The 15,271-nt window shown below is 40.2% G+C and overlaps 1 protein-coding gene across 3 annotated transcripts in view; it reads left to right on the top strand.

Moving 5' to 3' along the window:
- CMSS1 (cms1 ribosomal small subunit homolog) overlaps positions 1 to 15,271 on the top strand; it is a 245,818-nt gene that overhangs the window by 216,463 nt on the left and 14,084 nt on the right. For all 3 annotated transcript variants that reach the window (XM_082496659.1, XM_082496660.1, XM_082496658.1), the window contains exons 2-3: positions 9,111 to 9,211; positions 13,981 to 14,052. In XM_082496659.1, the coding sequence (XP_082352785.1) occupies positions 9,111 to 9,211; positions 13,981 to 14,052 (173 nt within the window). The remainder of the gene's footprint in view (positions 1 to 9,110; positions 9,212 to 13,980; positions 14,053 to 15,271) is intronic.

Here is a 15,271-nt window from a genome sequence, read left to right as displayed (position 1 = left end):
TAGCTATTTCAAGCCAGCCTTGTAGGGTTCCCCCAATATGGTCGTGCGTTCTGTAACCAGGATTTGTGAACTGATTTTCTTTTGATTTACCCCAAATTCCTAGGCACTTGTAGTTGTTTGAAGATCCCATTGAGCATTTTACAAAGTGAGATATGTGAACCGTAATGCCTCGGCCAATTTCCAACATGGGCAACTGCATTCTGGCTTGCCCCATTCCCCTGTTTGTCAGAGTTGGATAGAGTGTCCTTTTACTATCATAAACTGTTGCACAGCATTCCTGGCATCCTTTTGAGTGGTTTCTAAAGTGACTGTAGGGTATATAATGCCTGGCATCTGTCCAGAGAGGAGAAGCCCTTTTTACAAGGTTAAGTGTTCAGTTTTGTAATGTTCATCCAGTAGATTTGTAAACTGCCAAAACTGATGCTACTTACAAATGAAAGTCTCCCGCTTCCCTGCCTCTCTAGAAATACGCTTTTAAACTGAATTTGGAGATTTAGGGAGATTGTCAGAAGTTTCAACATAAGGGATCGTTTTTGAGAGAACAAAAGAAAGAGTAATGAGCAGACTGCAGCAACTTGTGGATGTGATCTGAGCCTTCACTCATGGTGTCATTGATGAGGGGTACTAGACCAGACAACAGAACTGATTTGCACTCTGTGCGGATGTATTAGTCTGTCTTCAGGCTCTGGTTGCTCTTGTTTGGCAGGCCTGTCATGAAGAAATTAAGTTGGATGGCAAACAATAAAAGGGCCTGTTGTATTCCTAACATGTCAAATCTTTGTTTGCCCTTTGCTTACCATGGGTTTTAAAACTACAGTGACTAAATGAATATTGAGTTCTTCCTTCTTATCTTCGCGATGCCATTATTCCTTGTGCAAGGCAGTGATAGGATGTCAAATTCAACCCTTTTCTTGCAGGAGAAAAAGATATTTGTATTTGAAGAAGGGTGCTACTTTTACATCCAAACAGTCAGTTTCTGTGATTTTTCTAATGTTTTTGTTTTATAAGGCAATATATAAAAATGAAAAAGTCAAATTATGAATAGGCCTGGGTTGTAGCTGTGCTACAAGCTAGGCCTAACCTTGATCATGTACAGTTTATTCTTCTATGCTTACATGTGTACAACAGAGGATTTCCTCTGGTCTTACTCTCTGATATGCCCTTTATTTTGTCTTTTGGTTCACTGCGAGTCAGCAAGTCAAGATGTGTCAAAAATGAGTTTGGAAGTACCCCTTTTGAATATTAAAGAAAATGTGTTAAAAATAAGGAAGCAAGGAGAGGTAGTTGTTAGAAATGTTCTGTGGGAGATCCTTTGCATGGCAGATAGTTATGTCTGTGTGCTAAAAGTTTCCTGTCATATCACAGCATATTGAAAATTAATTTGATATTACTCCATTAAGACCTGTTCTTTTTCACTTGAACGGGCAATGATTTTATTTTAAATTGCCATTCAGTGTAAGAAAGAGGAACCTAAACCGAATATCCCGTCACCAGATGTATTGGGGAAAAAAAATAGTTTGTAGCAGATGTGCCTTCTGAACTGCCCAGGGAAGGGGTTTACAGTTCTGTAAGAATGTTAACTTTGTCTTTGTAGTACAAGCTATTGCCAGTACTTAGGAGCTATTACATGCAAGTCTTACAAACTGCAAGAAACTCTGGCTTGCCACAGGCTTAGGCAGATGCCACTGCTTTTGATGCAGTTAAATACTCATTTTTCATTTCCTGTCAGTACATGTGTTCTTTTACTGATTTCTAAGACTAAATCTTCTTTTACTATACTGTTTAAAATGATTTAGCTAATCCTTATGATTTTTTTTAATCTGTCATCTGGGTCTCTTAATTGTGACACTGCAGATGATACGTGCCCATGATGGGGAGAACTATTTATCTTTCTGGAGGTGCCAGCGGACCTTTTCTAATTTAGTCAGAGCAATTTGAGAAATGAAGAGGGTACTGGCACTGTTTGATGCAGTAGTTATGTGGCGATCTTTCCCAAGGACAGATTACTTTTCGAACTCATGTTTTACCTCATTTACTAGCAATTTCTAAAGTAGCATCATGGTGAATAGCCAGCAACTGGTCTGAAGAACCATAATAATAATAAAATTTGCTTGCTTAGCCATTCCATGTGGCTGGTCTGGAGATCCCTGAAAGAGGGGAGCTATTGCTTGGCCAGTTGGCTTTACACCTTGGGCTCCAGGGTATCTGAGCTATTATTAGGCTTCTCAAGAGGAAAATTCAAAGCTGTCCATTGGTTACAGAGAGGGAACTTAGAGAGTATTGTTCTGGTAGACATGAAAGAGATCCTGGTGACATGCAGCTGAGTAATTTGGGATCTGTCTAGGTGGTAGTTTGAACTGCTGCTTGCCTATTGCTGCTGTGCACCACTGGCTTCCGTACCTGCTTCTCCCACTGCTATGTCTAGAGGAGGGCCACTAAGATGATCAGAGGGCTGGAGCACCTCCTATGAAGACAGGCTGAAAGAGTCGGGGTTGTTCAGCCTGGAGAAGAGAAGGCTTCAGGGAGACCTTATAGCAGCCTTCCATTATCTGAACAGGGCCTACAAGATGGCTGGAGAGGGACTTTGTACAAGGGCATGTAGTGATAGGATGAGGGGTAATGACTTCAAACTGGAAGAGGGTGGATTTAGAATAGATACTAGGAAAAATGTTTTCACTCTGAGGTGGTTAGGCACTGGAGCAAATTGCCCAGAGAACTTGTGGAGGCCCCATCCCTGGAAGTGTTCCAGGCCAGGCTGGATGGGGCTTTGATCAACCTGGTCTAGTGGAAGGTGTCCCTGCCCATGGCAGGGGGGTTGGAACTCAATGATCTTTAAGGTTCAACACGGCAGGACCCGCCTGAGCTTCGTGTTTCCTGCAGCCTTGAGGAGTGATACCGCAGTGGTATGTTAAAATACTGTCATCACCACTTTTAGCCCAATTGCTGTGATCAGCACAACTGTGGTGGCAAGAGGAGGCCTCTCAACCCAGCAAGGATGAACAAGGACCTGGGAGCCAATTTTGCTGACAGCCGTTACATTTTACGGAAAATTAATTGACTTTGCACTGTGTGTACCTGATGGGACATGCAGGGGATATGCATGGAGAACAATTCAAAGTAGTGCATTGGCATTAAGGTTACTTAATCTGATTCACGGAAGATTTAGGCCAGTTTTCAATGGCAAAACTATGAGAATAATAAGGAAGTCTCAGAGTTGGAATTTTGTTCTTTTCCTTGACTTCCTCCCTGCCTATCTTTTCCCTTCCTCCCAAAGAAAAGGAATCTTGAATGGCAATTAAGAAAAAACTAGATATGTGCCCAACACACTTGGCATTTTATTCTGCATCAAATATTTTTCAGTCTGCTGAATTTAAAGCCAGGAGCCCTGAGAAATATTTTCCCCCCAGATTAATGAACACAGATCAGTACTGTTTAATCAACCAATAAATAAAAACAGCCTGCAAAGCAGCCTGAATTTATCCATCATAGCATGCCCAAATTGAATGAACTATGCCCACTTACGGAATAATGACAAGCACAGACTTTCCTGTAACGTAACTGAAACTAGAAAGAGAGCATAGCTATAAAAGCTATTTCCACAGCGAACAGTTTTTTTGTTAAAAATCAGAAAACACAGGCCCTATTTAAAGTCTGCTTTCAGATATGAGGCAATTTAGAACAGTCATAGGAGGATGGAAGCCAGTGGGGAGGGTGAAAGCCGGGGGGGGGGTGGGGAATACAGTTGGCAATAATAAATTACATACAAACTTCTTCATGTAAGTAATTCTAGTTTAGTACTGATACGTAGCCCTGATGGAAGCATAAGGGATAGTGCAGGGATTTCTTCTGTTCAGACCCAGGGACTCTTCTGACCAAGAGTGTGCCTCTGACTGTGGGCAGTGCCAGATAACGTCAAATAAAAGTTGAGGGAGTCTCCGTCATGGACACATAAGGCAGATTCTCTCAAAATTCTGTCACAGACATTACTTTAACAGTAAGAACTAAACTTGCCCTCTACTGACCTGTGTTACTGGGGGTCTTCTGGATAGCAAATAGATATCTGATCTCATTTAGCTTCCAGATAAAACCAAAAACCTAGTGGAAATTATTCCCTCAGTTGCCATTGGGTATGTATGCAAAAGAATGTTTTTCTGTTCTGAGCTTTCTTTTTAATGACGTGTTCATTGTTCCTATATTATGAAGAGTTGTAAGCAGCATGGCTCCGTCCTTTCTCAAAAAAATCCTTGTGTTCTCTTCATCTTCTCTTCCTGTGAGCAACTTCCCATAGCTGCTGTCATTTCTGTGAGCTTCCTTTGTCTTTATTTCAGTCATAGGCTGGCTAGAACCACAAGTCGCATTTTCCAAAGAATTTTAAGATTATTTTCTGTTCCTTTTCAGTTGTAACTTTTTCTTTATTTGGGGGCATTCGGAGGTGTGCTGCCTACAGGAGTTTCACTTTTTCAGTCAGAGAAAAAGAATTAATTATTTATGTAGTGGTCACTATAACTCCTTTATTAAACACTTTAGAGTAGAAAAGTGGTATGTGAAGGTGAGAAGTCTTAGAAATGGTGAATCAACCTAGCAAACACAAATTTGTATGTATTAGCTATTTTGTGCGATCAAATTGCGTTCACAGCAAAGCACATGTCATTACCTCCTATATCATGAAGGTCTTGTCTGCTTTTAAAAATACTAGTGTAAATAACCAAGCAAATGTGTATTCTTTGTGAATATATTAGTTAATAAAGGTGATGATTAAAGGCAACATGTTAAATTATCTAAATATCTGTGTGCTTGTTTATTCACGTGCATGTGTGCAAACATGCAGACTTGTATGTATTAGTATAGGTGTGTATATGTATATATTTAGTACACACATTGATGTACCTAGACATATGTGTATGTATCAATATTAAATTTGAAAGAAGTTAGAAACCGTTGCACTGAATGATTTTGAATAGTGATCAATATCATAAATAAGAAAGTCTAATTGATATAGACGTGTGTGTGTGTTAAGCATAAATGACTTTTTCCATTTCAGCATGGTTCAAAATAAAATCAAAATAAATACCTAACGACTGGGAAGCCTGTTAGTATGTGCCATGCCACTGATGTAATACCAAAGGAAAAAAAAAAAAGCAAGCTGTGGAATTCACATTTATTTATCTATATTGAGAGCATCACATGACTGTTCAGACGTCTTTGATGACCTTGTGGTTGCGTAAGGTCTGTACATCGCAGGAAAGCAGATGCAGAGGATTGCTGTGCTGAACAACATCACCCCTTCAGCAGTGTAATTCCATCAGCGCCCGCCTGCCTGCTCATTTGCACCGCAAGGGAGATGAAAGTCAACGTTGTATTAATCAATTAGGTTCTGTATTTGCACCAACTTGTTATTAAGGAAGGATTTGTGCTCTCACATGTTCTGGCAGCCTCACACCTCAAAGCAGGACAAGCAGTGCTGCTCTGATACAGACATGTTTGGGATCTGTGAGCTGGGTGTTTCTGCATTTATTCGCATCAAGTTATGATTTATTTTGCGAATAACTCCCCTGACATCAAGGTAACTCTTTGCAGAGAAAGGTACACTGTTTAATATGAACATGGTTGGCAGAGTCTGGCCTGTGGTACTTCAATGCCCACAACAAAACACTCCTGCCATCACAGGAGCTGACATGGTGTCACAATCACAGCTCGAAACCAGCTGCTGTCTCGACTGGGATGTGAGTGATGGTTTCTGGAACAGATAAAAAGTTCTCCTCTTGTATGAAATAAAGAAACCCAGGTACTGCAGAAAGATGCTCGAATTTGATGTTTTCACAGATGTTTGTTGAGTCTGGGGCTGGACATTGGTTCCTTCTTCTCTCGCTTCAGAAAGCGGAGAATGTTGCATCACGAAGGGCAGTCTGAAACTCAGATGGGCAGTGAACAGGTGGTACATTGTTTGTCAGGCTATTTCAGATCATGGAAACCATTTGTCCAGATTTAGATTGCTATTGCTAGCAGTGTGTCTTTTAGTTATGAGAAAGAGAAGAGGTTATTTAAAACTTAGATGACTCCTGTTTGCCTTTCAGAGCACGCCAAGTGGGATTTAAGAAGGAATGCTTAAAGATCACAGGCAGCTTCCCCTGAATCTATTTTATGTAATTCTTGTGTAATTCCAATGTGAAGTAAGTACACTGAGAAGGAGCAATTCAGTTCCGTGAGACATGCACACATAACTCCGGAATAGGTGTTTGGGGCTCAAGCACTGTCAGCAAGAGGGACAAAGAGGAGATTAGTTCTCATTATATCTGAGATTCCAGAGTGGCCTGAGGACATAAGTGGTTAGTGACTTTGGAGAGAAATAGGCCAGGGAAGGAGCTGTTGGTGTGCAGGGGTAGGCATATGGTGCAGAAGCACTCAGACATCCTCAAGAGAATTTAAAGGAAGAACTCGGTAGATTGACAGATATTTGAGCTGTAATGTAAGGAAGAAATCTGTTAGTCTTGCAAACCTTCAGCTTTTTCTCTTCCCCGTTCACCTGCTGTGAACGTGTTAGGCTGTACAGGACTAGATATATTTTTTGTGCATTAATAATAAATTTATAGTAAAATAAACATGTATCACCATTGATGAGGGTAAAAAAAAAAAAGAAATTAAAAAAAAAAGAAGTGGGCTTTGGAATACTCTGTCCTTTTACTTCTGGCGGCCAATAAACTTTCCCAGAAAACTTTTCACCTTCAGCCAATGTCTGATGAACACTCTTGGGACAGTAACAGTGACAGTCATACTGGGGACAGCTGCTCGTTCTTCTTGCTCGTGATCCAAATGGCAGCTCAGAAGAAGAGTCAGTAGGTCTCAGTTTGTCTCTCAGAAGAGAGGGGAAAAAAGCTCATGAGGACAGCTCATGGAGATCAGTGCCATATATTTCCTACTGTACAAGTAAGCCAGAGATTTAGACTTGTCATCTCCCTTGCTTATGTCCTTTGAGAAGAGATTCCAGAATGGATGGCCACCTAGTGTCCTCTGAGGTTGACTTAGCACCAGCTTAAGGGGCAGCTTAATGTTACAGCTACCTTATGATAAAGGGCTGCCAGGAGTGACATCCCTGCTCTTCCCCTGCCACCAGCCACTCATCCCACATGAGATCTAGCACTCATATGGTCCACAGCCCATTCAGCTGCTGTGTCTGCAAAGAGAAGGAAGCAAACAGGCCAGCTGAGCACACATTTGTGCATTTACTCTAGATCAGGATGGCAGGGGCTTTTCTTGGTGTGTTCCCATTTAAGATTTCAGAATATGTCTCATCCTGCAAACTAGTGCTGCCATTTCTTCCATGGCATTCGTTTTGGTCTGAATTAAGTTTGTTAACGTTTTTATCCTTCACTTAGGAGTCTCTTAGTTGTACTGGACAGAAAACAAATTCACTTCTCAGTTGCTGCTCTGTTTCTAAAGCTCTTGCAGTTTGCCAAGAATCTAATCTATATAAAGTAAGATTTCATGACAAATGACATCCAGTGTGCTAAAACATTCACTAGCTTTCAACTTCCCAAACTTTTTTGAACTCTTAACAGCTGTCATGACCCAACTTTAGGATGCTGTTACACAAGCTGTTACGCAAGCTTTTCAAAGTGGGAAAAGGAGTGGAAGTTACAAGATGGTATCTTTCCAGTAGGTACCCATTTTGTCACCCATTCTGTCACATTAGGATTTTCAAAGCCACTGCCTTATTGCCCTATAATATATAATGTTGCATTTGTGTATGGATAAACATTCCTTTTCCCCTTTCATATGCTTTTACTTTTGAAGATTACATAGATGTGTTCATATCAGCCATACTTGGGGTGATGCTTAAGAAATTGTACTGTTCCTCTTCATTCAAAATAAATAACTTAATCTTGAAGCTGTCAATCTACAGCTTCAGAATACAGGAGATTGCAACAATGACCAAGTGTCTGTTGGGTGGAAATCTTCCAGATACAGAAACTAAGTTATTCAGTTCTAATTATTCAGTTTGATACGTTCTGGCAATGATTATGGAAGTAATTGAGTCCCCAGCAGAAACTTCTGTGTTTGAATACAACATCTTGAGCACTAACATAGCAGTATTAGAGGTAACTGGTGCTGTGGATATTTTTTCCCCCACAGTCTCTCTGTAGATAAGAGATGAAGAAGAGAACGAGTAGAAACATTTTAATTTAAATAGTTTTCTTTCAAAACATAAGCCTTTTTTAGTCTTGTGGACCTTCTGCTTAAACTTTGGGAATGCTGCCTTTGCCCAATTGTTACTGAAGTAAGAGACACACAATTAAAGTGTACTTGCAAAGAATGTCTGCATATGTTTTTATACAATAGGACATTATACCAATCTTGTAATTTCTCCTTTTGTAGGTAATTGGTGTCAGTAAGGCATTTGAGGCTTTTAGATGGAGGCTGAGGTGGTTTTGTGTGCATTTTTGTGTGTGTTCGGTTTGATTTATTTATTTTCTTCCTTCGTCTGCAAGTCTTGTTTTAGTAGGAGGAGGTGACTTATTCTGAAAGAAGTGTCAGCAAACTTAGCAAGAAAGATGTATTTTTACAGTGATCCTATGAACCGTAGTGCCATTAGTCTTCAGTACCAGTGCTATTGCTTGTTTTAGGGTCTAATGAGATAGGCCTGTAATTATATATGGTGAACGCAGCGCTACGGATCCAAGATTATGTTTTATTTATTCTGAAATACTGCGGAGGGATGTCACACGACTTGAGATGTAGTTCATTAAAAACATCATCTTCCATTGTTCACTGCTTAGCTTAATTCAAGGGAGGTTTTGGAAAGATTAGATATTTCTACCTGTGATGCTGCAGCTGGCACCAACTGTGCAGCGTTCCAGAAAGATAGAGAAATATATTTCCTACCAGATATAATACTGTGAAGAGGAGAGGAAACCCAGAACTTTTCTTAGAATGATTTCAAATACCAGTGTTCTAAAATGATAAAAAAATCTATTACAGCTGTATTATTGCCAGTCTTGAGATTGTAGTATTGTGACAAGCTTTCAGCTCAAGATTTTATCCCTATTTTTGAATGCAAAGATAGGAGATGGATTTGAAAAACACTAACAAAACCTCTTCTTTTTTCTCATTAGATCCTTCAGATGATGAAACTATTGAGAAAGCAAGTGATAACAGGACAGCAACACATCAAGATTCAGATTCCAAAGCTGGTGTGACAAAGAAAAGAAAGCAGGTTTGTAAATTTAGCAATTGTGTAGAGCACAGAGATGATAATGCGTAGGGAAGCATAGTCCCCTTTCGTTCAGTAAAGAGAAGCTTTTCTTCACTCTTTGTCTGATCTGTTCATGTAATAAGATTGTTTTATTAAACTATTTTGTCTTATTTGGAAGTGATCACATTCCAGTACATTTCAATAATAACTTCAGTCTTGTTTCATGTAAGTTGAGATTGCCAGGCCTGTCTCCTACAAAGTGACAATCTGGTGATAAAAGCCTGGATGATGCTACCGAGTGCCCTCCCCTCTCATCATTTCCCTTTCCCTGTACACACAAGGACTTGAAAGCTATATTTAAATATTCTACAGCATCTCTACCCAAGCACGTCCCCAGTGCAAGGTCCAAGTGAAGAAGAATTTAGGTCTATGTGGATCGATGTTTTCATAGCCTTGCACTACTAAAAGCTTCTTTTAAAACCAGTAGGAACTGCATTGTCTGCATTACATGGAGTATGCCAAGGAAGAGGTAGCAAAGTCTATGACACATAGCATCACCCCAACTTGAGCAAAAAAGAGTCTTCTAGAGGTCAGCTGATTTTAAGAAGTCTCACGTTTTAAAGTAGATTTCTTCTGCCTTCCCGATACCCTAAAGGAGAATCAACTGAATGGCTGTCAAAGAGTTGAAATGGCATTGGAAGCTCTCTCCTTGAGGTTATGGATATTAATTTTGAGCCCTAAGTCGATAATAAGTTCTCTGTGTGTTGCCTAGGCAGTTGCCCAAGTGAAGACCATTTGCAGGGATGTTCTTTTTAGTAACAGAGAAGTAAACAACACAGTAGCAATTACTGTGCTTTTGGGTGTCTTTCCAAGGAGGCCAAAGGTGAAGCGAGCCAAATATCTGAACTCATTCCACGTTCTGATTAGGAAAGAGAAGACTGAGCAATGCAGGAGAAAGCGGTATTCCCTTGGTACATCCTCTACACAGATCAAGGATGCCTATGGAGCCATTTTTTAACACCATTATCTTCACTTAAAGATTTAGAACTAAGTTAAGACAGTTCATTTGGAGGAGTTGCTTTGCTCTTTCTATGAGAACATTAGAAAGGATAACAAACGCAGCTTATCCTGCCAAGGTGGACTGGGACTGCTCAGCTGTAGCATAACACCTGCCACAGCTCTTCCTGTCATATAAAAAATATCAGTCTGCATTTTGGAATCAGGTAATTGGATGTTTAGCCACAAAACTCCAGGAGGCAACGCTTTACAGGAGATCAAAGTCATGGATGTATTATTGCATGTCTTTTAGAGCAATATACTTACAAAATCAGATGTATTTATGGAAAGCTAGTAGGTTTATAGTTATGGTGCATATAACATAACCCATTTTACTCATCCCTGCCTTATTCACAGGCTGGAAGCTATTCTGCCATGGACTTGGCACCTTAAAATCAGTCAGGAAACAACCAAATAGAATTATGAGCATTTATGTTTCTAGTCTGCAGGCTGCCCTCAGGCTTACAATGAAATGAATAATTTGCCTCCAATCTGAATGGTGCATTGATGTGTTTACTTTGTCACAAACTCCAAAAGTCAGAGTATATGTCTGACCTAGAATGTAAACTTTCACACACATGCAAGAATGTTTTCACTCTACATTTGAATTTCCAGTAACTTGGCAATGCCTAAAGAAAAAAAATATTGTTAGAAATACAATACAGGAAATATTTTATGTTCTGCCTATGATTAATAAACAAGGAATTTATGATATTTTAGTTCATAAATCAATGGTCTCTGCATAAATTTCCTGGTTTCTGCATTTTAAGAACTTCCATGTAAAAATAGCATGAAAACATAGCGCACAAGGGAGCCATGTCAAAAACCAGTAGGTTGTCTGCTTTGTGTCTTGCATAAGAAAAACATGCAAATGACCTTTTCTTAAGGGCGGCATGCAAAGAGCTATTGCATGCGTAGGTAGGCAACTAACATTTGGATAAGGGTCAAAAGTTCAGTCTAGATCAGGTGCCTAGATATTTTAGACTGCAGATCATCAAAGAGGTATAAATATACAGCCATTCACCACCATGAAATTTTTGTTATGGCGTTATTTTTAATGTCTGAATAAAATGGACTTATTGCTGGGCTAATACTATACCATGCCTAGATATATATATGCTGTTGTAAAGGAGGTAATTTTTAATCTTAATATGCTTCTCTGAGGAAGGAAGGCATTGACTACAAGCCTGCTGTGTACTTCTGTTGATGTTGAAAGAAAGGGCTACATACTGTCTGCATAAAAGAAGCCATGGCATTTGATGATACTTTTAAACATCTGAATGAAGGGTTATCAGTGAGAAAATTTTGTTTCTCTTGGAGAAAATTTTTCAGCTCTGTGGCATGGTTTAGTCTCTTCTCATGCAGTTGGGAGCATTTTGCAGAGTTATGTAAAACAGTTCACAATGTACATGAAGAGAGTAATGGGCCCAAAGTGAATGAGTGGCGTTTTTCAATGTGCTGAAAGAGTGGTAGCAAGTTCTAGGATAGAGAACCGTCATATTCTAATGGAGGAAAGAGATTCAGGTTTGCCCCTTTCTGGCTTTTTGATTGCTTGGTAGTATCCCTTGACTAAATCAATCCAAAGGCTTGTTCTCAGCATAAAATGCAATGTTGAACATGGAATATATGATTAAAACATGTGGCAAGTGGTCTTTGAGTATCTACGGACAGCTGGGATGCGTAAGGGTAGAGCAGGAACTGAAGGCAGAGGGTAAGTCTTTTTCAGTCTCAGTGTCTGGAAACACTAACAGTAGGGATAGGAATGAAGAAACGTATCGTGGTGTTTTAAAAGCACTTGAATCGGAGTCAGGACAGAGATTTTTAAAAAAGAAACAATCCAAAAATACAACCAAAAAGCTTATGTTAACCCTGGAACAATTTTGTTGAGTTTCTACTTGCAGTCATTCCTTGATTTCTAGTGAAAATCATACCTGTTTACACCTGAGAAAATCAGAGGGACAGGTCTCTGTTGCTGAGGTGAGATACGATCCCTATCATAACTCCTCATGGGTGGGTATTGATACAGGCTGCGTTATATTCCAGCCCTAGTTTTAGAATGCTTTGCTGGCTGTAGCTAGTAGTCCCCAGCCAAATCTTCTCTGGTAGTTCCTCAGTATCGTCATCATCGAACTCAACCAGTTTCAGGGCCACTTCTATACAGAACTACTGCCTTTACAAGTGCAATGGCTGTGGTTGCATCACGGCACAGAAAGCAGGAGAAAGCAATAGGTCGTTTGTGGTTTTCTGTAGCTAAATATATAGCTATATGTATATATTTAGCTATATATATAGCTAAATTAGCCAAGGGAGTGGGGAGAAAAAGGGAAATATAACAATATGAACAATTAAACTCTGCAAAATGCTTCTGATAAGGATATGAGAGTGGGCTTGGAAAGGCACAAATGTGCTGGGTATGGTCAAGTAGTACCGGTTGTCATGAAGTGTCCTCCTGTTAAGGGGGGGGGGCGAGCGCAGTGTGAGGAGTGCTCAGAAAGGCTCAGATACTCTGAACTTCTGTTAGCTTTACTTTGGCCCTCTTGGCCCTCTTGAAGCTGCCCTCACAAAGGAACAAAGGAGCGGCTTCTCTGGCTTTCGACCAGGCTCCCTTTCCTACTGATACTTTTTCTCCAGGCTTTCCCCAGGGACCACCACTGGATTTACTGTTCCTGAGCTTTTAACGCTCCATGTGATGAGACTTTTCCACGGTTTCCCACAGGAGCAAATTTTTCCAGCCAAATGCATCCTAGTATCGAGGAGCTTTTTCCTGCAGCTCAGCCTGTTTTCCCATTGCTCTTCATCAAGTCACTTAGTAAGCTCTAAAGTCCATTTATGTAGATTAATTTGCGTTTCCATGAAGTGGAAGTCCCTAAGAAGGCAAAGAAAAGAGAATCGCTATGCTCAAAACAAGGATAGCCTCTGCCTCTCTTCCTCTGTTTTGGATAATTTTAGGTGGCTAAGGACAAATCCTAACCCTGGCTCATGTGAACTGAGGCTGTGGTACAAATGGACCGATTCAATCTGCTCTCTCAGGCACAAAAGAGGGTTAATAATAGCAACACATGTTGGCTGAAGATTACTCTGCAATGTACCATGCATTTTTCTTGTGCGTATTTGACCCTGTCTGCTATGAGGAGAAAAAGCAAGAATGGGGCAGAACAAATTCGTAACATGTTTTCCTAAATTTTGCATTGCAAATGTAAAAGGAAATCCAGACCATGATTGTTTCCAATTATTCTTGCCCAGTTTGGTGGTATCTTTTGCCATCTGGATGCTCACCTTAGACCCAGTTATTTTAGAGCACTATTGGCTAAGTTTAGGAAAAAAAAAAGTCACACGCAATAATATAGATTAAAAATATAAATTTTGTGAAAGATTTTGTTTATTTTTTCATCTTGATTGTTTTTAATATATGAAAACCTGAAACCTGCTTTTCACCATTTTATGGAATTGTGACTACCCCCTACATGTTTCCATTTTCTGTTCTTTTATTCCCCTCTTGCTTAAAGCAACATAGATCTCAATTCCAAAATTACTCCAGATATATGTAACTGTAAGAATTTGATCCCTTCTACAGGCGGGGAAGGTTGGTTTTGTCTGTTTTTCCCTAACCCAGCATTATACTTTATGTATCCCCTCTTGCCTCCCTTTGGTGACTTTTTTCCCCCAGGTGATCAGATATCTGATTTTGTATCTTTTTTTCTTACTATTTTTTTTTTTTACCATGTGCTTTGCAGCCTACAGAGTGTTTTCTAAGTCAGCCTGAAGAAAAACAAGAGAGCACTGTAAAGGCAAAGAAGAGAAAGAAGGTATGAATCTCCTAGAGTGTGTTTGGGGACTGGGCAGTGGGTGTATGTGCCATTACAAGATTCAGAATTGGGACAACCCTGTGACAATGAGAAGTAATGTCGTCCTAATGTTGCAGCCTCTTTTAGAGAAGGACAGAAATTCCTGCTTTTTTGACTTCACTCAAAATACCCATTCCCAACCTGAACTGTGACATTGTGTTGATACTCTGCTCAAGGGTCGTATATGTCTACGCCCCACTTGCAGGTGTTGCACACTAGGAAAATGTAACTGCATGAAAGAAAGGTGGAATTTCAGTTGCTGCAGAATTTGCCCCATTTCAGCAGTGCGGTCAGGCTCCAGCTGCTGTTACACCTTTTGAGCCAAGAACTGTCCTTATTCATTCTTCTCCTCATAGCATAAGTATATAAATAAATACTCTGTATTGTCCCTCTGGCCATGCTCCATCCACACCCTCAACAACAAACACACTCTGTAGTCTAGATGGAAATTATACGGCACCAGGCAACTTAATTGTCTTTCAGGACAGACTGTAAATAGTTGGCTCCCTCATAAGGCTGAGAGGTGGCCTTTTTGTATTATGTCAGGCCTCTTAATCATCCAGGGAATGGGAAGAGGGAAGAGTGGGATTTAGCTTTAAATGCAGCTCTGGCAGAAGGCACCGCGGTGCTTATTCCACTGCTGCCAGATCGAAAGCATCCCACGACAGAGATTGGTGAACTAGACCTAACAGAGAGACCCCATTCTCAGGCAAACAATAGGCTCTTAGTTACACCTTTGGTTTCAGTGGAGCTAGGCCACTAAGTTGACACACATAGCCTGTCAAAAAATCCATCAGGAAATATTTATCAGGTTGATCTATGGGTTCCAAACAAAGTGCTCTCTCCAAAAATAAGGAAAGGGGGGGGGGGAACTCTTTGCTTTTAAGCATCTGGAATGAATTGGAAGAAAAATAATAAAACTTCCTGCATGAAGAACGTATCCCCACAGCTCTCCTTGAAGGAAGAGAGTTTGCTCAGGTGTCCTTGCTCTTGCTCTTACGGAATTTCTCGTTAGTATCAGACTTCTTCCCTCCAGAGTGCCATAATTTTCCTAAAGGAACTGAGTGGCCCAATGAATGATGTAATGGTCCTGTGGAACAGCACCAGCACCTTAGGCTGAATTACCGAGTAAAATGAACCTGATAGTTCTGTCATGCTGTCTGCTAAATCAGAGGTTCCC

This window comes from Vanellus vanellus, assembly GCF_965231255.1.
Source record: "Vanellus vanellus genome assembly, chromosome: 1".
NCBI classification, from domain to species: domain Eukaryota; kingdom Metazoa; phylum Chordata; class Aves; order Charadriiformes; family Charadriidae; genus Vanellus; species Vanellus vanellus.
The sequence above is the reverse complement of the archived record's forward strand: the minus strand, read 5'-3'. Positions and strand labels throughout refer to the sequence as shown.